At 50.4% G+C, this 21008-nt stretch overlaps 1 protein-coding gene across 1 annotated transcript in view; it reads left to right on the top strand.

Annotated features, from left to right (window-relative positions):
* LOC309567401 (uncharacterized protein) overlaps positions 1–17449 on the top strand; it is a gene marked incomplete at both ends in the record, with an annotated part of 190669 nt that extends 173220 nt beyond the window's left edge. Inside the window, one exon of the mRNA XM_082272802.1 lies at positions 16723–17449. Within this exon, the coding sequence (XP_082128928.1) occupies positions 16723–17449 (727 nt within the window). The remainder of the gene's footprint in view (positions 1–16722) is intronic.
* Between the last annotated feature and the right edge of the window lie 3559 nt (positions 17450–21008).

The raw sequence follows: 21008 nt of genomic DNA, 5'->3' as shown, positions 1-21008 counted from the left end.
TACAATTAAAAAAATCACCAATATAGAAATAATGGAAGATCCTTGGGTCTGCCTATTCCATGGGACCCAATTATCAATAAAACAATATAAAAAATCACTGATTCCACACCTCTTAAACGCAGCAAAAAGTTTAATCCCCAGAAATTGGAATGAGATAGAACCTCCATCACATAAAGAATGGCTTATGCGAGTAGAAAAAACTAGAAAGTTGGAATTTTTAAAAGTGTGGGGAGAAGAACGATACGAGAATAGGATTGAAATTTGGGAGACATGGCAAAAATTTAAAGAAAGTTGGAAAGGTCGTTAGATACAAGATAGAGGAGGAAATGGGGTAGGGGGAGTTGGGTGGGGGGGGGGTGGGGGTATGGGAGTCCTAGTGGGGATAAAATGTTTACTTCTAGTGAAAAAGGAAATGATTTGTACCACATTTTTACCTTTGTATTTGTAAAACTTTAATAAAGAAATATAAAAAAAAAAAAAAAAAGAAATAAATGGACACACAAAAATACTACTCCTTTGAGCCTAGCATCTCTTTAGCTGGGCTTATACACCTGCGGGCAGGAAGGTCTGCCCCATCATGTGCCCATCATTACTAGAGACCTGAAACAGTCTGACAGCTTGGTCTCTGCTGGGAGCACAGAACCCTCTGCTGCCCATGGACTCATATGTGCGGCGAATGGGCATTAACGACCACACTCTTTGCTGCCTCACATATACATTATGTGGATGACAAAAGGATAGGATGCATGCCAACATGTCAGGAGACATGTAAAAGCATAATGACGAACATCCACGGATATGCACATTAGGATGCATGTTGACCTTCAATACAAAGTGCATTGTGGTGCACATTGAAAGCACATTTTCATTGATTTCAATAGAAAAACCCGCCAGCAGGATGGTGGCGAGTAGCTGGAGGTGTGAATCCAGCATATGGAAAAAGCTATAGAGGTGCCAATCCAGCCTATGGAAAAATCTATAGAGGAGTCAATCCAGCCTATGGAAAAATCTATAGAGGTGTCAATCCAGCCTATGGAAAAACCTATGGAGGTGTCAATCCAGCCTATGGAAAAACCTACGGAGGTGTGAATCCTGCCTATGGGAAAACCTATAGAGGTGTGAATCCTGCCTATGGGAAAACCTATAGAGGTGTGAATCCTGCCTATGGGAAAACCTAGAGGTGTGAATCCAGCCAATGGAAAAACCCATGGAGGTGTCAATACAGCCTGTGTAAAAACCTACGGAGGTGTCAATCCAGCCTATGGAGAAACCTATGGAGGTGTGAATCCTGCCTATGGAAAAACCTATGGAGGTGTCAACCCAGTCTATGGAAAAACCTATGGAGGTGTCAATCCAGTCTATGCTATGGAGGTGTCAATCCAGTCTATGGAAAAACCTATGGAGGTGTCAACCCAGTCTATAGAAAAACCTATGGAGGTGTCAACCCAGTCTATAGAAAAACCTATGGAGGTGTCAATCCAGCCTATAGAGAACCTTATGGAGGTTTCAATCCAGCCTATGGAGAACCTTATGGAGGTGTCAATCCAGCCTATGGAAAAACCTACTGAGATGTAAATCCTGCCTATGGCAAAACCTATAGAGGTGCTAATCCAGCCAATGGAGAACCTTATGGAGGTGTCAATCCAGCCTATGGAGAAACCTACGGAGTGTGTGAATCCAGTCTATGGAAAACAATGGAGGTGTGAATCCTGCCTATGGAAAAACCTATGGAGGTGTTAATTCAGCCTATGGAAAAATCTACTGAGGTGCAAATCCAGCCCGGCACTACCAAGTTTACTTTTCAAACACTCAATTAAGCATTTTCCTTGGCGAAAGCTCACGCACACTGATGAGCTTTGATCTTAGCTATAAACTGGCAAAGTGTATGGAAATGAGAGAGGGTGCTGTGCACACTGACATTTTAAAAAGGGAATTATGATTTTTTTCTTTTTTTACAAATATGTTAAGAACTAAAAAAAAAAAAAAAAAAAAAAAAAAGAAGAATACAAATATTTAAAAATATTATTTTAGCCAGGTAGACATAAAATATTACATAAAAATATTTTATATACCGCTTTTAGCAAGAGGTACTGGAAAGGAACAGAAAATCTCAGATTACACACACAGGTGAAGGAGTAAAAGGAGGGATGCCCCCCTCCCTCAAGCCTTAGGCCGACCATACATGGGTCGAATTCCAAAATAATTTTCTTTCGAAAATCTCAACTAAGAATTTTCGTTTGAATTTTGCACCATTAGAGGGCCTCAGCAATGGCCAATTTTTTAAGTGGCCATCAAGTTTGAGTGATCGGGCATGTTGGAAAATTTTTTAAAAACAAACTATCTTCTAATCAATGATAGGAGAATCGTGTGAGAAAAATAATCGAAAAAAAAAATGTGCATGAGCAAAAGAAAAGAAAATTCCCAGTGATTCTGCCCGCGATCGCTACGCTCACATGTGGACATAGCCTAAAGTTCACCGGTCACCAGAGACTGCCATCAGTACTGTCGTGCACCATCGACCGTCACCCATCAGTGACCATCGCCCGTCACCTGTCACCCCATCAATCACCGTCACCTGTCATCCCATCAGTCATCGTCATCTGTCACCCTATCAATCATCGTCACTTGTCACCCCATCAGTGATCGTCACTTGTCACCCCATCAGTGATCGTTACTTGTCACCCCATCAATCATCGTCACTTGTCACCCCGTCAGTGATTGTCATCTGTCACCCCATCAATCATTGTCACTTGTCACCTCATCAATCATCGTCACCTGTCACCTCATCAGTCATCACCTGTCACCCCATCAGTCATCGTCACCTGTCACCCCATCAGTCATCATCACCTGTTTGCCATATACATGCAACCACTTACCGACCGCCTAACGACTATATACGTCGGCCATTAAAAGCTAAATACTGGGGTTATGGCAGCAGATAGCTGCCATAACCCCGGTATTTTTTGAAACGGCGGGCGGTCGGCTTTCAGATAAGGGTGGTCCCAGTGGCGGATTCGCCGTGGAATTACCCTTACAGTGCAGTGGAATAGGTGCCCCCCCCCCCCGACGTTTTCCCAGCTTACCGGACCCGCCGGCAGCGGGGAAAACTATCCGGTCCCGGATCCTCAGACACAGGAAGTCGAGTGAGGGCAAGATGGCCCTTACTCAACTCTATGGTCTTGGAGGACCCAAGCTACGTCAAAAGATGTTGCCTAGCAACCGGTTTAAAGGGCCGCTTTTTTTTTTTTTTTTCCTTTTTCAACAATTTTTTTTTTTCTTTTTTAGTGTACGCAGAAGCAAACGCATACGCAAGTCACGCCCACATATGTAAACGGTGCTCAAACCACACATGTGAGGTATCACCGCGATCGTTAGAGCGAGAGCAATAATTTGAGCCCTAGACCTCCTCTGTAACTCTAAGCTGGTAACCTGCAGAAATTTTTAAAATGTTGCCTATGGGGATTTTTAAGTACCAATGTTTGGCACCATTCTGTGAGCATGCGCAATTTTGAAGCATGACATGTTGGGTATCTAATTACTTGGCGTAACATTATCTTTCACATTATGGAAAAAAATTGGGCTAAATTTACTGTTTTCTCATTTTTTAGTTCAAAAAAGTGAATTTTTTTAAAAAAAAATTGCATTTGGAAGACTGCTGCGCAAATATGGTGTGATAAAAAATATTGCAACGATCTCCATTTTATTCCCTAGGGTCTCTGCTAAAAAAAAAATATATAATGTTTGGGGGTTCTAAGTAGTTTTCTAGCAAAAAAACTGAATTTTTGTAAAATCTTACCTGTAAAATTCCTTTCTCTGAGTCCTCCGACAGTCGCCGCCTCTTCATATTCGTCACTAATGGGGTTATTGACCTTTGCTCCGTAGGAGTAGCTAGGCAACAGAATATATTAATATCAAAGCTTTTAGCATATCCCACCCCCAGGGGGTGGTCCCCTCAGTCAATACCTCCCCGCTTCCTGCATACCAACTCAGTTTCAGTAGAATAGCAGTAGAATATATAAACAAACCCCGAAAGAGGGGCGGGGGCGGCGACTGTCGGAGGACTCAGAGAAAGGAATTTTACAGGTAAGATTTTACAAAAATTCAGTTTTCTCTTACGTCCTCCGACAGTCGCCGCCTCTTCATATTCGTCACTAATGGGGACGTCCCAAAGCAGTGTAGACATGAGGGGTGGGAAAACAGCAGCCGCGCCTAAAGCAACGCAATACCCACATCAGAGAAAGGAACCTTACCAAAGTAAGAGAACCAACTGGGCAACAGGAAAACGTGCTCAACAGGAGCAACAACCCAGGAAAAAACAAGTAACCTAGGGGTAAAAACACCCCAACAGCCAAGGGCCCAAACAAGGGACCCTAAGGCACCGCCGCACTAAGGACTTTACGGCCAAAAGAAGCATCTGCCGATGCCTGAACATCCACTTTGTAAAATTTGGAGAAGGTGTGAACGGACGACCAAGTCGCCGCCTTACACACCTGGGCCACAGAAGCCCGATGATGACAGGCCCAAGACGTACTCAGAGATCTGGTAGAGTGCGCCTTCACAGGCACGGGAGGAACCTTCCCCCTCAAAGCATTGGCCTGCTCAATGGTCTGTCTGATCCATTTGGCGATGGACGCAGCCGACGCCGCCATGCCCTTCCGAGGTCCCTCAGGAAGGACAAAGAGAGAATCCGACTTGCGAAAGGATTTTGTCGATGACAGGTAAACCCTGATCGCCCTAACAACATCCAAGGAATGTAAAGCCACCTCCTTCGGATGCTTAGGCTTCGCGCAAAGCGAAGGCAAGACAATGTCCTCATTGAGGTGAAATTCAGAAATTCTCTTCGGAAGAAAAGATGGGTTAGGTCGCAAGACCACCTTATCCAAGTGAATCACCAAATACGGAGACTTGCAGGACAAGGCCGCCAGCTCCGATACCCTGCGAGCCAAAGTAATCGCTACTAAGAAGGCAACCTTCTTGGACAACAAAGACAACGAGATCTCCCTGATCTTTTCAAAAGGAGCATGTTGCAACACGGACAGAACAAGGTTCAAATCCCATGGGAGGTAAGGGCTCCCTCCTAGGAGGGACCAAATGTCGCACCCCTTGAACAAAGGTGCTAACCAAAGAGTTAGACGCCACAGGACGCTGAAAAAGAACGGCCAGCGCAGAAATCTGACCCTTAATCATGGCCAACGCCAAACGCTGGTCCACGCCCGTTTGGAGGAAAGCCAACACTCTCGATACCGAGTATGAGCGAGGGGAATACCCCCTGGACTCACACCAGGCAAAATACGCCTTCCAAGTAGGGTAGTAAAATCTTCCCTGAAGAGGCCTTCCTGGCCTTGATCAAAGTGGGAATGACCTCAGAGGAGAGACCCCTATCCTTCAGGACCTGGCTTTCAACAGCCAGGCCGTTAAAGCCAGCGACTGTAAAGCAGGATGGAATATCGGACCTTGAGACAGAAGGTCCTCTCGAAGAGGCAGACGCCACGGAGCGTCGACCGCCAGATTCATGAGGTCTGCGTACCAAGACCGGCGAGGCCAGTCCGGAGCCACCAGAATCACCGTTTTCGGTTCCGAGGCCAACCTGCGAAGGAACCTGGACAGCAGCTAAATCGGTGGAAAGGCATACATCAGGCGATACTGATGCCAGGGCGTCACTAACGCGTCCGAGGCGACTGCCCGAGGATCGCGCGTCCTTGCCACGAACCTTTCCACCTTGTGATTTAGACGAGACGCGAACAGGTCCACATCTGGGGACCCCCACTTCGCGCACAACATCTGGAAGACATCCGGGTGAAGAGACCATTCCCCCTGGTCCAGGGTCTGACGGCTCAGATAATCCGCCTGCCAGTTTTCCACCCCCGGAATGTGAACTGCAGAGATCGCCGGGACGTGCGTCTCGGCCCAAGACAGAATGTCGGCTACTTCCCGAGCCGCCCGGGCACTCCTGGTGCCCCCTTGGTGGTTGATGTAGGCCACCGCTGTGGCATTGTCCGTTTGTACCCGAACTGGACGGCCCTGAAGCCTGTCCGTCCAATGCAAAAGACAGAGATTTATCGCTCGCAATTCCAGAATGTTGAACGGAAGGGAGGATTCCTCCTCCGACCAAGTTCCCTGGGCGGACAAAACGCCCAGAACACCACCCCAGCCCGACAGGCTGGCATCCGTGGTGATCACCGTCCACGACAAAGGACGAAAGGACTTGCCCCCCGACACCGCCGGGGACTGGAGCCACCACAAAAGACCCCTTCGGGTGAGATGGCTTAACGACAGCCGCAGATCCAGAGATTGCGGAAGCCCGTCCCACTTGGCCAGGACCTCCGCCTGAAGCTCCCGTGTGTGAAACTGGGCGAAGGGAATTGCCTCGAAGGCCGAAACCATCAATCCCAGACACCTCATACACATCCGGAGGGACGAGCACTGATTGTCCCTGAGGGACCTGACTTCGCACTGAAGTGTCCGAAGCTTGTCTTCCGGCAGGAAGACCTTCGCCTGAACAGAGTCCAGAATCATCCCCAGGTAGGGAAGACGAACCGACGGACACAACGTCGATTTTGGAAAATTTATCGTCCAGCCGAATTCCTGCAGAGTCTGCATCGTGATGGACAGGTCGTTCACCAGACCCTGACTGGTCGCGGACCGAATCAGGATATCGTCCAGATACCCCAGGACAGAAATGCCCTGGGCCCTCAGTAAAGCCAGAACCGGCGCAAGCACCTTGGTGAAAACCCGTGGAGCCGAAGCGAGACCGAAGGGTAACGCCACAAATTGATAATGATCCTCCGCAATGGCAAATCGAAGGTACCTCTGGTGACCCTCGAAAAAGGGGATGTGTAGGTACGCATCCTTCAAGTCGATGGAGGCCATGAATTCCCCCGGAACCAGGGCAGCCACCACCGATCGCAGGGATTCCATGCGGAACTTGCGAACCCGCACAAAGCGGTTCAGAGCTTTCAAGTCCAGAATCGGACGTACTTTGCCCTCCTTTCTGGGCACAGTGAACAGATTGGAATAGAACCCCCGAAATCTGTCCCGATGAGGCACCGGAACCACCACTCCCTGGGCCCGCAGGTCCCGCACTGCCAGGTGCAGATCCTGCAAGCGTTCCGGAGTCAGCTGAAGGTTTGAGGGGAAAAACCTGCCCGCCGGCCGAGAGAGAAACTCAGATCCAGACTGGCCGGACTTCTGCTTACCCGCCCACGGCTTCTTCTGGGAGCCTTGGCCTTTGAAGGGCTTGCCCTTATAGTGCGACCGAAAGGCGCGAAAGGACCCCTGAGAGGGCCTAAACGAAGCATTCTTCTTACCGCAAACAAACTTATTCTTGTGAGATTGGGGCAAGAGAGTGCTCTTACCCCCAGAAATACCCTTTATCAGAGTATCCAAAGATTCGCCAAAAAGGCGAGATCCCGCGTAGGGCAAGTTTGCCAGAGTCTTGCGAGAAGATTGGTCAACCGACCAACATTTCAACCATATCAGGCGACGGTTCAAGACCGCCACACTAGAAAGGCGCGCCGCCAAAGGGACCAAATCCAAGTCCGCATCACACAAATACATGACACCCTGATGAATCTGATCCACCATAGCCAAAGTTGTCGGCGGGGCAGAGTCAGCCACCAGAGTGCGCTTGAGCACCTGCGTCCAATCCGCAATAGCCTGGGCTGCCATAATGGAAGCAAAAATAGGCTTCAGCATAGAGCCAGCAACCGTATAGGCATGACGGGCCAGAGATTCCAATCTCCTGTCCGTCGGGTCCCGGAACACCGGGGTATCCTCAGCAGGGATCGCAGTTGATTTATTCAAAATTGCCACCGCGTGATCCACCTGAGGCGGCACACACCAACGCTCATCAGTAGCTGGTGTAAAGGGATAACGCAGTTTGAACCTACTCGGCACAGCAAAAGGCTTTTTTAAATTGCGCCATTGCTCATCAACCGCGCGCTGAAATTCCGTAGAGCAAGGAAAAACCTGCAATGTTTTGCGTTTCCTCTGCGTCCCATAAGAGGACATCAAAGCAGGAGGACATGGTTCATCCTGCAAATGCAGCGTTTGCTTGATAGAAGCAACTAACTCATCCATGAGTGCAAGCTCTTCAGACGAGCCAGGGGGAGAATTATCCCCTTCCACCTCAGCCTCCCCGTCAGACCCCACAAGGTCTAGGGATGAGTGAGACCCTGAGAAGGGCACTCCAGCCATAGCAGCCCCATCGCCCTCTGAATCAGAGGAAATAAGACACCCTGGGCCGTTTTGTGGATCGATCAGCCACCAGCATCTGCACCTGAGCAGCTAAGTTAGCCACAATAGTGGCCAGATCAGCCCCCTCGGGGGAAGCAGCAGCCCCTTGGCCCCCCCACCAGGGTGGAAGGAAACTTGCAATCCTGAGAATCCATGCCCCAGCAAAAAAATTAATAAAGGGTACTGCCCCTTTAAGATCGCGGCGAGCGCTGCCCACCGCACCCACTGAACACACTGACCCCCACAGGGATAAGAAACTGGGCAAGGAATACAGGAAAAAAGGAGATATAAAACCTGGAGAGCTCACACAGGCTGCTGCACCGATCGCTGTCCCAGAGGAAAAGGAAGTGATGCAAGACTGACCGCCCCTATGAAGCCTCTGCAAGGCTACACAAACATGGCCGCTCGGCTGAGGACAAAACCCTGGGCAAAGAGAACATGGCGCTGACATGTGGGATCGATCGCCGCTCAAAATGGCGGCGTTTGGCGCCAAAAACGTTGTGCAGTACCTCACAGGACCTACCACCATAATTTTTGCCCCAGAAAAATGGCGGATCGCCGCAGCGATCGCCGTACAGCATGTCTAAAATCTCACTGCCTCATATGACACCCAGAAGAAGAGCGGGAGAGCCCCCCCCCTCACAGCCCACACACAGGCAGCAAGTGCACACAGGAGCTGACAGGGAGCACAGCAGCCACACAGACATGCAGGGTCACACAGTCCCAGACTGACACCCAAAAAAGACAGGTCCCCACATAGAGATACACTTACCAGTCCGGATGGCGTGGGGAGCCTGCTCCAGCGACCAAACCGCAGTACTGAGGACAGGGAGTGTCGCAAGCATGACGCAGTGGAGTTGCGGTGCGAAACCGCAATGGCGTCCAGTGAGGTAGCCACCTCACTGATAGCATCCCTGCAGCAAACAGGGATGGGTCGTTCAATGTGCCAGGGCAAAACCTAAGCTGAACGCTCGATGGCAGGCTAAGAAGCCCCTGGCCCTGAGCCCTGGGATCCAGGGTGGCCAGACTGAGACCCAGCTCCGCACGATCATCTTCATCAGAAGAACTAACTAACGCTGAAAATAAACAGCTAAGTAGAAGAAAGAGAAAAAAACTTCAAATAAAACCAAAAAAGAGAAAAGTGGCTGAGACTAAGAGCCCCAGCACAGGAACAGCCTGCGTACTACTGAGCTAGGCATATGAAACTGAGTTGGTATGCAGGAAGCGGGGAGGTATTGACTGAGGGGACCACCCCCTGGGGGTGGGATATGCTAAAAGCTTTGATATTAATATATTCTGTTGCCTAGCTACTCCTACGGAGCAAAGGTCAATAACCCCATTAGTGACGAATATGAAGAGGCGGCGACTGTCGGAGGACGTAAGAGAAAAATGATTTTAGCTTGTAAACACCAAGTGTCAAAAATAGGCCCAGTCTTAAAGTGGATAAATGGACAACTTTGTGAAAAGTGCTACTTGGATGTTAGGCCTATGTATGTGGCCAGGCTGTGAAAAAGTGTTACACATGTGGTATCGCTATACTCAGGAGGAATAGCAGAATGTATTTTGGGGTGCAATTTTTGCTATGTACATGCTATGTGTTAGAAATATTGCATAAATGGACAGCTTTGTCTAAAAAAAAATGTGTTTTAATTTTCTTTCCACATTTTCCAAAAACTTGTGGGAAAAAATGACAAGTTCAAAAGATTCATTATGCCTCAAAAATTATACGTTGGGCTGTTTGCTTTCCAAAATGGGGTCATTTTATGGGGGTTTCCATTGTCCTGGTGCTCCAGGGCCTTCAAAAGTGCGATAGGTTGTCAGGAAATTATATGTGTAATTTGTGCTCCTAGAATGCCGGACGGTGCTACTTGGATGTTAGGCCTCTGTATGTGGCCAGGCTGTGAAAAAGTCTCACACATGTGGTATCGCCATACTCAGGAGGAGTAGTAGAATGTGTTTTGGGGTGTAGTTCCAAGTATACATATGCTGTGTAAGAGAAATAACCTGTTAACTCACCATGCCCCTTATTAAATACCTTGGAATGTCTACTTTCCAAAAGGGGGTAATTTGGGGGGTATTTGTACTTTCCTGACTTTTTAGTGTCTCAAGAAATGAGATAGGCCTTCAGTACATCAGGTGTGGTCAAGTGTGATCAATTTTCAATGATTAGCACCATAACTTGTGGACTCTATAACTTTCACAAAGACCAAATAATATACACTTATTTGGGTTATTTTTACCAAAGATAAGTAGCAGTATAAATTTTGGCCAAAATTTGTGAAGAAAAAATTACTCATTTGCTAAATTTTATGACAGAAAAATGCGTTTTTTCACAAAAGTTTTCAGTCTTTTTTTATTTATAGCACAAAAAATAAAAAACCCAGTAGTGATTAAATACCATCAAAAGAAAGCTCTATTTGTGTGAAAAAAAGGACACAAATTTTTTATGGGTACAGTGTTGCATGACTGAGTAATTGTCATTCAAAGTGTGAGAGCGCTGAAAGCTGAAAATCAGTCAAACCAAGATTGTGAACATATTTTTTTTTTTTTTTTTGGTTTTTGTTTTTTTCTTTTTTTGCAAAATATCACCCTTGCTAAACAAATAATCTAGCCCTGCAAAAAAGGTACCAAAAGAAAACAAAATCTATTTCCTTGCTTACAATGCACAATATTTGTAAAATCTGAAAATATTACATTTCTTTTCAAAAACTTCAAATACAACACAAAATCGTCAACGTTATTTAATAAAAACTGTAAAACTTTTTTTTCTTCACCAAAATATTTTCTTTGTCTCTGAACAGAGTCCATTTTTTTGTGTTTTTTTTTTTTTTTTTTTTTAAGATTCAGTTTGTTTTTATGTTTTTTTGTCTGTTTTGTTTTTGTAAGAAAACATTCTTATAGGGTTATTATTTAAGAATCGTTCAACTTGCATCAGGGTTCTTGTATGATGTAGTAGCTGCCGAACCCGTTGCTTTCCTGGTCAGAGGCTCCTTGGAGAAAAGAATAATCCTCTCCGTCTAGCATCTCCTCCTTCAGCTGTAACGTCGTTACTATGGGAAAAAAATAAAAAGGTAAGTATAGGTATAGTCTACGTACAATAAATACTATGCTGTGTATATGTTAAAAAAAAAAAAAAAAAAAGCAGATAACTGCATGTCAGGACAGTTAGTCGATCCACACATAAAGGTTATATGCAAATTTCAACTTTTGCTTGTAAAAATCAAGCTTGTACCTGCGCATTCTACATCCTGAACCCATCCTGAGACATCCGTTTGAATGAATAATAGCAACACCTTCCAGGGGAGGACTGGGCCAGGGGGGCAATTGCCCCCTGGGCCGCTCTGATGTCTTGTAAAAAAGGCTGCACCGCTTCTGCCACAGACATGCCTAAAGGATTCCTGATGAAGAGAAGTAAAAAGTCCCCACCGCTGACCTACTAAGTCCCGGTTCACACTACCGCGACTTGCCAGGCGACTTGGTTGCCTGATAAGTCGCGGTCCATTCAGTGCTATTGGAACCATTCTAATAGGAGCGACTCAAGTCGCTCCGACTTAGAAAATAGTTCCTGCACTACTTTTGACAGAAGTCGGAGCGACTTGCATTGACTTCCATTATGTGAAGTCCGTGCAAGTCGCGCCGAAGTCGCGGTGCACGGCGACTTCCCCAGTCGCCCCCGAAGTCGTGTCGCCATAGTGTGAACCAACTCTGAGGGTGAGATGAAGACAAGGACAGAGCGCAGCCCTCCCCCCAGAACGGATATTATATACTGTGTCTGAGGAGTAGAGGCCGGTTCCATGCCACTGGAGACTCTCCTCCCCTGGCCAGCCCCAACCCACCTGTCCCAGCTCCCCCCCCAACCGCCCCCTGTTGGCCAGGTTAGGAACCCGGATTCAGCCACTGAGTAGAGAGTACCTGGAGCAGGGCTTCAGCCTGGAATGTGGGGGTCAGGAGGAGGAGAGGAAGAGGGAGAGTGGGAGGGGGGGCTGAGTCGTTGCACCATGGATCTCTGGTTTGTACTCACCCCCTGGGCTGGATGTTGCCAGTCTGCCCCTGACGCCGTCATATGTCTTGGACACTTACCTGATCAAGCTTTTTAGGCTTTTCCATTAATTCGGAGGCCACCTGGTTCTGATAAGCGGCCATTCTTCCTTTGATTAGTGTTGGAGATCACACTTATTAAGGATCGGGTAAGATCATCCTTTTCACGCATGCTGGGATTTGTGGTGCTTTCTGCACAGTCTGTTTGTTTTTTTCAGTACGTTTTATAATTTTTTGCACGATTTTTAATGGACATTTCGCGGAAATTACATCATGCACTTCACGATCATGTTTTATCAATAATTTCTTTTGGACATCCATACATTTTTCACATGAGTTTTGCACTTTATGATCATGTTTATCAATTTGTTAGCGCTGCACTTTATATGATAATGCACTATGTGGAGCCCAATCTCCTTTTTGTTTCTGCATACCGTATATACTCGAGTATAAGCCGACCCGAGTATAAGCCGAGACCCCTACTTTTACCACAAAGAGATGGGAAAAATCATTGACTCGAGTATAAGCCTAGGGTGAGAAAGCAAGGCCCGAAGCGAAAAAAAAAAAAAAAAAAAAATAGCGCAGGGCAGACATGACCATGTGAAGAGGGGAGACAGGGCAGGTGTGAGTTAAATTAAATTGTTTTGAGTTGGGGGGTATTCAGGGATTGGTGTATCAGGTTTGGGAGGGGTTGAGGTACAGTTAGGAGGGGTGGCCCCTCAGATTGGAGGTCAGTGGAAGTTCAACGGACGAAGGAAGAAGAAGCTTGGTCACCCACCTTTTTCACTGCAGAGCATCTCACCTCAGCTTCCCTGGTCTGTGATGGCGGATTTGGACGTTTTGCTGGAGCAAATTAAGGCCGCTGCCGCGGTGAAGGGGACTGAGTGGCTCCGGTCCCAGGTCTCCACGTTGATGGGGGTTCAGGACTCTGCACAGGATTCGGAGGGGCTTGCGGTCCCGCGGGCTCGGCGGTCACGGCCGCCGGAGCGTTTTTCACCGAACCCTTCCCCTCGAGCTCAGCGTCATCCTAGGAGCCCCGACAGGGACCCTTCAGGGCCGCCGGCTAAGCGTACTCCTGCTGCGGCCGTGCGCGCCTCTGGGAGGAATCCTCTGCATGGACGGAGCTCTGGGGGTAGTGGGGGGAGGCGGCCTTCGGTCTCTCCCCGTCCCTCTCGCCGGGGTGCTACTGGACTGGCGGGCTCCCCTACTGGCGATGCTCCGGTCGGAGGGGTGCCTCGGCGTGGGAGCGGCTTCATGGCGGCCGGTGGCAGCAGTGATCGGCGGGGCTCGGAGTCGGCCTCGGCTGGGCGCAGAGAGATGACGCGGCGGGGCAAGTCACGTGGCCGGGTCATCGGAAGTTCGGCTGGTTCACAGAGGTCTCCGTCGGGCGGAGCTGGAGTACGGGGGCGTGGACGCCTGTCGCTCGGCTCTGCAGATGGCGGGAGTGCGACACCTGGTGGACGGATGTCGGCGGTGCCCGGGGACGATCGTTCGGAAGGCGAGGTGTCCGGATCGGATGTGGAAGAGGATGTCGGTGGTCGGTCGGCGACGAGGGAGGCTGGATCGGCGGCTGGGGGCGCCCCCCCTGGGCAGACAGGTGAGGTCACAATTCCTTCTCTGGCTTTGTCTGATTTGCGGGGCTTGTTTGATGTGGGGGGTGGGAGTGCTGGAGGGGCTCGGGGGGTGGGGGTGTCCTGGCCAGTGGGGGCGGGGACCCCGGAAGGGGGTGATGATGGGGGTTTGAGGGGCTTCCTCCTGGGTCTACGGGACCTCTTGGGGCGTTTGCCCCCGGGGGACGGGGGCCGCTTGTCTCCAGCGGCGGCTTGGGTGCCTCCGGCGGGGGGCTCGGGCACGGAGCCGGGGGGGGCCCCGGGGCTGGCGGGGCCGTCTTCCACGGGGCTAGTTGCGGGGGGGGCTGGGGCCCCTCCCCAGGTTGTTGGTGCGCCGGCAGTGGTGGCGGTGACGGCCGGGGCGGCGGGGGACAAGACCGGGACGGCGAAGGAGGGGAAGGCGGACGCTGTTCGCCTGGACGATTCAGCGAAAGGTGAGGTATATGTTTGTTTTGAGGGCCCGTTGGGGGCACATTTGAAGCAGGAAGTCCGGTAGAAGATCTGGAAGGGTGAGTACGTGGAAATCTTCACGCTGTTGCCCCTCGAGAAGTTTCACCTGGACAGGGTTAAACCGGAGGAGCGCAAGAAGGAGGACGAGGAGGCGCGACGCTATCGGCTTATCCCTCGGACCTTCGCCAATTGGCTGCAGGCCTTTGCCATTCTGGCGGGCGTCATAGGGGAAAAGGCGCCGGAAAACTTCTCGGCCCTGTTCTGCTACATGGACGCTGTAGGGGAAGCCTATCGGGTTTACGGGGGGTCGGCCTGGCTGCGGTACGACGAACAGTTCCGGCAGCGGAAGGCGGTTAGGCCGTCCTTGCGGTGGGACCACAAGGACATCAGCCTGTGGATGCGGCTCATGTCGTCTGCGAAGGCTCCGAATCAGTTTTTTCCAGGGGGGGCCGGTGGTTCTACGACCCCGGGACAGCCGGCCGCAAAGAGGAGGGGTTTCTGCTGGCAATTTAATGAGGGTTCCTGTAAGTTCGGTGGCACATGTCGCTTCAAACATGAATGCTCCGGTTGCGGAGGTTCCCATTCCTTGGCTCGGTGTTTTAAGTCCGGAAAAGGGCGGTCCGGAGAGCCTTCGCACAAAGGGGATGACGCCGGTGAGGGTGGAAAGGCTGCGGCCTTTTCTAGATAGGTACCCCGATAGGGCGGCTGCCCGACTTCTGGGGGAGGGTTTTGCGGTGGGTTTTCGTATCCCTTGCTCTTTGGCCTCGGTGCCGCCGGTGGCGAGGAATTTGCGTTCGGCATTGCGCCACCCTTTGGTGGTGTCGGATAAGTTGCACAAGGAAGTGGCTCTCGGTCGCATGGCGGGCCCGTTCTCGGAGGTGCCGGTGCGTGACTTGGTGGTTTCGCCATTGGGGATGGTTCCCAAGAAGGAACCCAACAAGTTTCGCCTCATTCACCACCTCTCCTTCCCAAAGGGTGGGTCTGTGAATGACGCCATCGACCCGGATGCCTGTACGGTGTCTTACATTTCCTTTGACGCCGCGGTGGCCTGGGTGCGACATTATGGGCGGGGGGCCTTGATGGCCAAATCGGACATTGAGGCGGCGTTCAGGTTGCTCCCGGTTCACCCGGACAGTTTTCGATTGCTGGGCTGCCGGTGGCAAGGGGCGTATTATGTGGATCGCTGCCTTCCTATGGGCTGCTCCATATCGTGCGCGCTGTTTGAGACCTTCAGTTCCTTTGTGGAGTGGGTGGTTCGGGAGGTTTCCGGTGTGAATTCGGTGATCCACTATTTGGACGACTTTCTGTGTGTGGGCCCGCCCTCTTCCAACGGGTGCGCGATCCTGCTTGCCACGTTGCAGCATGTGGCCGGGAGCTTCGGCATTCCGTTGGCCCCAGACAAGACGGAAGGCCCGACCACGGTGCTCAGCTTCCGGGGCATTGTCGTGGATTCGGAGGCCATGGAGTGTCGCCTACCGGAGGATAAATTGGGGGCTTTGAGAGCTGAAATTGAAGGGGTGCTGGGTTTGCGCAAGATTCAGTTGCGCAGCTTGCAGTCGTTGCTGGGTAAATTGAATTTTGCCTGCCGCATTATGCCCATGGGCCGGGTTTTCTGCCGACGGCTGTCGGCGGCGACTTCGGGGGTGAAGTTGCCCACTCACTTCGTCAGGCTCAACAGGGAACACAGGGATGACTTGCGTCTGTGGCACGGTTTTTTGGCCACGTACAATGGTAGATCCTTGTGGATGGCCGGGCCGATCAGCAACTTTGATTTGGAACTGTTTACCGATGCTGCTGGTTCGGCGGGGTACGGGGCTTTTCACCGGGGGGCGTGGAGCGCCGCCCCTTGGCCGGGGGCATGGCAGATAGCGGGGCTGGTCAGCAACTTGGTGTTGCTAGAACTGTTCCCGGTGGTGGTGGCCCTGGAGATTTGGGGGGCGGAGTTCAGGAACCTGAAGGTTCGCCTCCATTGCGACAATCTCGGGGTGGTTCAGGTGATCAACCGCGCGTCGGCTTCATCTCAGCCGGTGGTGCGCCTCCTCAGGTATTTGGTTTTGCGGTGTCTACGGTTGAATGTTTTCCTGTACGCTGTGCACATTCCGGGGGTTAAGAATGATATTGCTGACGCGCTCTCGTTTTCAGTGGGACAGGTTCCGGGAGTTGGCACCGGCAGCGGAGCAACGCGGAGTCACGTGTCCGGAGTGGCTATGGGGGATTGCCTTGGGGTCCTCGCTGGATGGATCAGGAAGTCGGTGAGCGAGTCCACGTGGTCGGCTTATTGCAAGGTATGGTTGGAGTGGCTGGAGGTGTTGCGGGTGGCATCGGTGGATCCTCTGGGTCCGGAGGTCAGGTGGGTGTTACTTTCTTTTGTCTCTGATCATTTTGAGAGGGGCGCGTCGGCTTCCGCTGTGGCTCGCAAGTTGTCCGGCTTGGCCTTTCTGTTTAAATTTCTGGGTTGTCAGGATTACACGAAGGACTTTGTGGTGAGACAAGCGTTACGGGGCTATTCCAGGGCTTATCGGAGGAGGGACACTAGGCGCCCGGTGTCCTTCGCTCTTTTGCAGGACGTCTGCCGGCAATTGGGGGAGCACTGCGCCTCGAGTTACGAGGTGGTGTTGTTTAAGGCGGCCTTTTCTCTCGCTTTTTTCGGGGCTTTCCGGATTGGGGAATTGGTCAGCTCCTCCCGGACGGTGCCGGGGGGCCTATTGGGTCAGGATGTCTCTGTCGGTCGGGAGGGGGTTACTATCCTCCTTCGACGGTCCAAAACAGACCAGAGTGGCAAGGGGGTCCGTGTCCGGTTGTTCGCGGTGCCGTCTTCGCCGCTGTGCCCGGTAGGGGCGGTTCGGGATTACTGGGCAATCCGCCCTTCGCGGCCCGGTTCATTTTTGATGTATGCGGACGGGTCGTCGTTATCTCGTTTTCAATTTGTATCGGTGTTCAGAAGGTGTGTGGGCTCTTTGGGTTTGGATGCCAGTAGGTTTGCATCTCATTCCTTTCGGATCGGGGCGGCCACTGAGGCTGCACGCTGGGGATTGAACGACGATGCGGTCAAACGCATTGGGCGCTGGGAGTCTAGGAGGTTCTTGTTGTACGTTCGTCCACAGCTGTTGGTGTAGGGTATGTGCGGGGGGTGGTTTTGTCGCTGGGGGGGTGTGGGCCCGGCTGGTTATCTGATTATTGGTTGGTTTTCTTTTCCTTTTGTCCCCTTTTCTTGTAGGTTTGGAACCCTGCCTTGTTTGGATCGTGGGACACTCGTATGTTTTCTGGGGGGCCCGGAGAGCTGATGTGCGTCCTAATGGTAGACAACTTGGTTTTTCTCGGCACGAGGCTTGTGTCAGGTGGCTGGGGGTGCCGGGGCTTACTTGGGGCAGGGTCCTTCCCGAAGTGCATCGTTTCGCCCGGTTGGACAGGCAGCCAGATGTTTTGGTGCTGCATGCCGGGGGCAACGATTTGGGGGCCAGGTCCGCGCGGGCCTTGATCAGGGACATCAAGTTGGATTTCCTTCGGCTGCGCACGGCTTTTCCGGCGCTGCTTGTAGTTTGGTCGGATATGGTGGCCCGCACGTCCTGGCGCATGGCCAGGTCGGTCGCGCGCCTTAATAAGGCTCGGATTAAGTTGAACAAGGAAGTGGGGCGCTTTGTGTGTCGGAATGGGGGGTTGGTGGTTCGCCACCTGGAGTTGGAAGTGGACACATGGCGGTATCTGCGGGATGATGGAGTCCACCTCAATGCGGTGGGTATAGATTTATGGGCCCTGGGATTACAGGATGGGATCCAGCGAGCCTTGAGGGTTTGGAGGGGCATGCAAGGGTAAGGTGTCACCCTTGGGTGCTGGTGGCGTTTTGTTGGTCTTTGCTGGCGGGGGAGGTGAACAGTTTAGGATAAGGGTATGGTTGGGACTCATCGTTGGTATGGGTCCCTATGGTGCATTCCATTTAATGTCAGTTTAAATGGAATTCAAAATGGTGGCACTGCGGGGAGTGGTTTGTCTCCGAGCCGGTGACGCGGCTGGAGGCCTATCAGGGCACAGGTCCCGCAGTGCAGGATTTGGAATTATTTGGAGGAGCCTCAAAGACCAACAGGCCTAATGACTGATTGTTTTATGTTTGTAAGGAATGTTTTTTCTCCTTATGTTAATTTTAAGGTAAAAGGGTTAATAAAATGGCTGCTGTGGCCAATTAACTCCAAGCACGGTGTGGTCTCAATTATTTAGGTAAAGGGAAAGGTTTATGGCATGGGGGTGGAGCCTTTGGCTTTAAGCAGCCTAAGAGTTTGGGGGTGACATCTATTCTACATTGGTCAAGCAAGGCCCGAAGCGAAAAAAAAAAAAAAAAAATAAATAAATAGCGCAGGGCAGACATGACCATGTGAAGAGGGGAGACAGGGCAGGTGTGAGTTAAATTAAATTGTTTTGAGTTGGGGGGTATTCAGGGATTGGTGTATCAGGTTTGGGAGGGGTTGAGGTACAGTTAGGAGGGGTGGCCCCTCAGATTGGAGGTCAGTGGAAGTTCAACGGACGAAGGAAGAAGAAGCTTCCCACCCGCCCTCCCTAATTTCTGGGACTGTTATGGTTGATTTTGATTCATGTCTTTTGTGCTTTCTGTCCTTTCTGGGGGAATTTTATATTGTCATGGCAGCTGGGCGTTTTGTTGGTCTTTGCTGGCGGGGGAGGTGAACAGTTTAGGATAAGGGTATGGTTGGGACTCATCGTTGGTATGGGTCCCTATGGTGCATTCCATTTAATGTCAGTTTAAATGGAATTCAAAATGGTGGCACTGCGGGGAGTGGTTTGTCTCCGAGCCGGTGACGCGGCTGGAGGCCTATCAGGGCACAGGTCCCGCAGTGCAGGATTTGGAATTATTTGGAGGAGCCTCAAAGACCAACAGGCCTAATGACTGATTGTTTTATGTTTGTAAGGAATGTTTTTTCTCCTTATGTTAATTTTAAGGTAAAAGGGTTAATAAAATGGCTGCTGTGGCCAATTAACTCCAAGCACGGTGTGGTCTCAATTATTTAGGTAAAGGGAAAGGTTTATGGCATGGGGGTGGAGCCTTTGGCTTTAAGCAGCCTAAGAGTTTGGGGGTGACATCTATTCTACATTGGTCATGCAGGGCGGCGGGCATGGTACGTTAGAATGCAGGGTGATTGGCATGGTGCAGGAGAATGCAGGGTGACTGGCATGGTGCAGGAGAATGCAGGGTGACTGGCATGGTGCAGGAGAATGCAGGGTGACTGGCATGGTGCAGGAGAATGCAGGGTACTGGCATGGTGCAGGAGAATGCAGGGTGACTGGCATGGTGCAGGAGAATGCAGGGTGACTGGCATGGTGCAGGAGAATGCAGGGTACTGGCATGGTGCAGGAGAATGCAGGGTACTGGCATGGTACAAGAGGATCCGGGGTTGTGGACATACTACAGGAGATGCAGTGCTGTGGGCATGGAACATGTGGACCATGCCCGCAGCACTGCATCCCTTGTAGTGTGCCCGCAGCCCTGCATAATGGCAGGTAGTAAAGCTGTTTCACTTACCTGTTCCAGAGGCGCCTTCATTTTAAAAATGGCGCTGCCCGGCGCCGACACGTCATTGCGCACGCGCCGCCGCCGCTCGTATACTTTCGGCTATTCCCGGCCTCTCCCGAGCGGCGACGGGAATAGCCGAAATTACACGAAGGGCGGCGGCGCGTGCGCGGTGACATGTATGCGACGGGCGGCGCCATTTTTAAACCTTAAACCCGTCGGAGCGGACAGGGAATTTTTTTTTTTTCCCTTGACTCGAGTATAAGCCAAGGGGGACGTTTTCAGCACAAAAAAATGTGCTGAAAAACTCGGCTTATACTCGAGTATATACGGTAATTGAAATGGGTTCCGAGTAATTAATCCAAGATGTAGCAGGATCGTTCTGAGATTCCCTTTCCTGGTCAAGGTGATCACACAAACGTGATTTGATCTTATTGCTGTATAGCAAGTAATATCAACTGCATCTGGTGAGTTGACAATTCCGTCATTCCTGCATCTGGTGAGTTGGCAATTCATTCATTCCTCTGACAGCACGGGGTGCTTTATTTTATACTTCTCAACATTCACAGGGAAGGAGTTCTGGCGGCTGGTCTTTCCATTTTTACCTTTTCTGAACTATATGAATCACTTTTTTTATGGACACTTTGGATTGGCACATATGTAGTATTTATGATGCACTTTTTTTAACCACTTCTGGACCGGAAGATTTATCCCCTTAACCACTTTAAGACCGGAGGATTTTCCTGCTTTATGTCCAGGCCACTTTTTTCAACTTGGTACTGCGCGAATTTAACTGAAAATTGCGCGGACATGCAATGCTGTACCCAAACAAAATTTACGTCCTTTTTTTCCCACAAACAGAGCTTTATTTTGGTGGCATTTGATCACCTCTGCGCTTTTCATTTTTTGCGATATGAATAATTAATAATATTGCTTTAAAGTCAATGTAAACCTGATTCGTGAAATTTGACCTAAGCACACACAGTATCTCACAAAAGTGAGTACACCCCTCACATTTTTGGAAATATTTTATTATATCTTTTCATGTGACAACACTGAAGAAATTACACTTTGCTACAATGTAAAGTAGTAAGTGTACAGCTTGTATAACAGTGTAAATTTGCTGTCCCATCAAAATAACTCAACACACAGCCATTAAT

Source organism: Pelophylax lessonae (assembly GCF_965119305.1).
Source record: "Pelophylax lessonae genome assembly, chromosome: 11".
In the NCBI taxonomy this organism is placed as follows: Eukaryota; Metazoa; Chordata; class Amphibia; order Anura; family Ranidae; genus Pelophylax; species Pelophylax lessonae.
The sequence above is the reverse complement of the archived record's forward strand: the minus strand, read 5'-3'. Positions and strand labels throughout refer to the sequence as shown.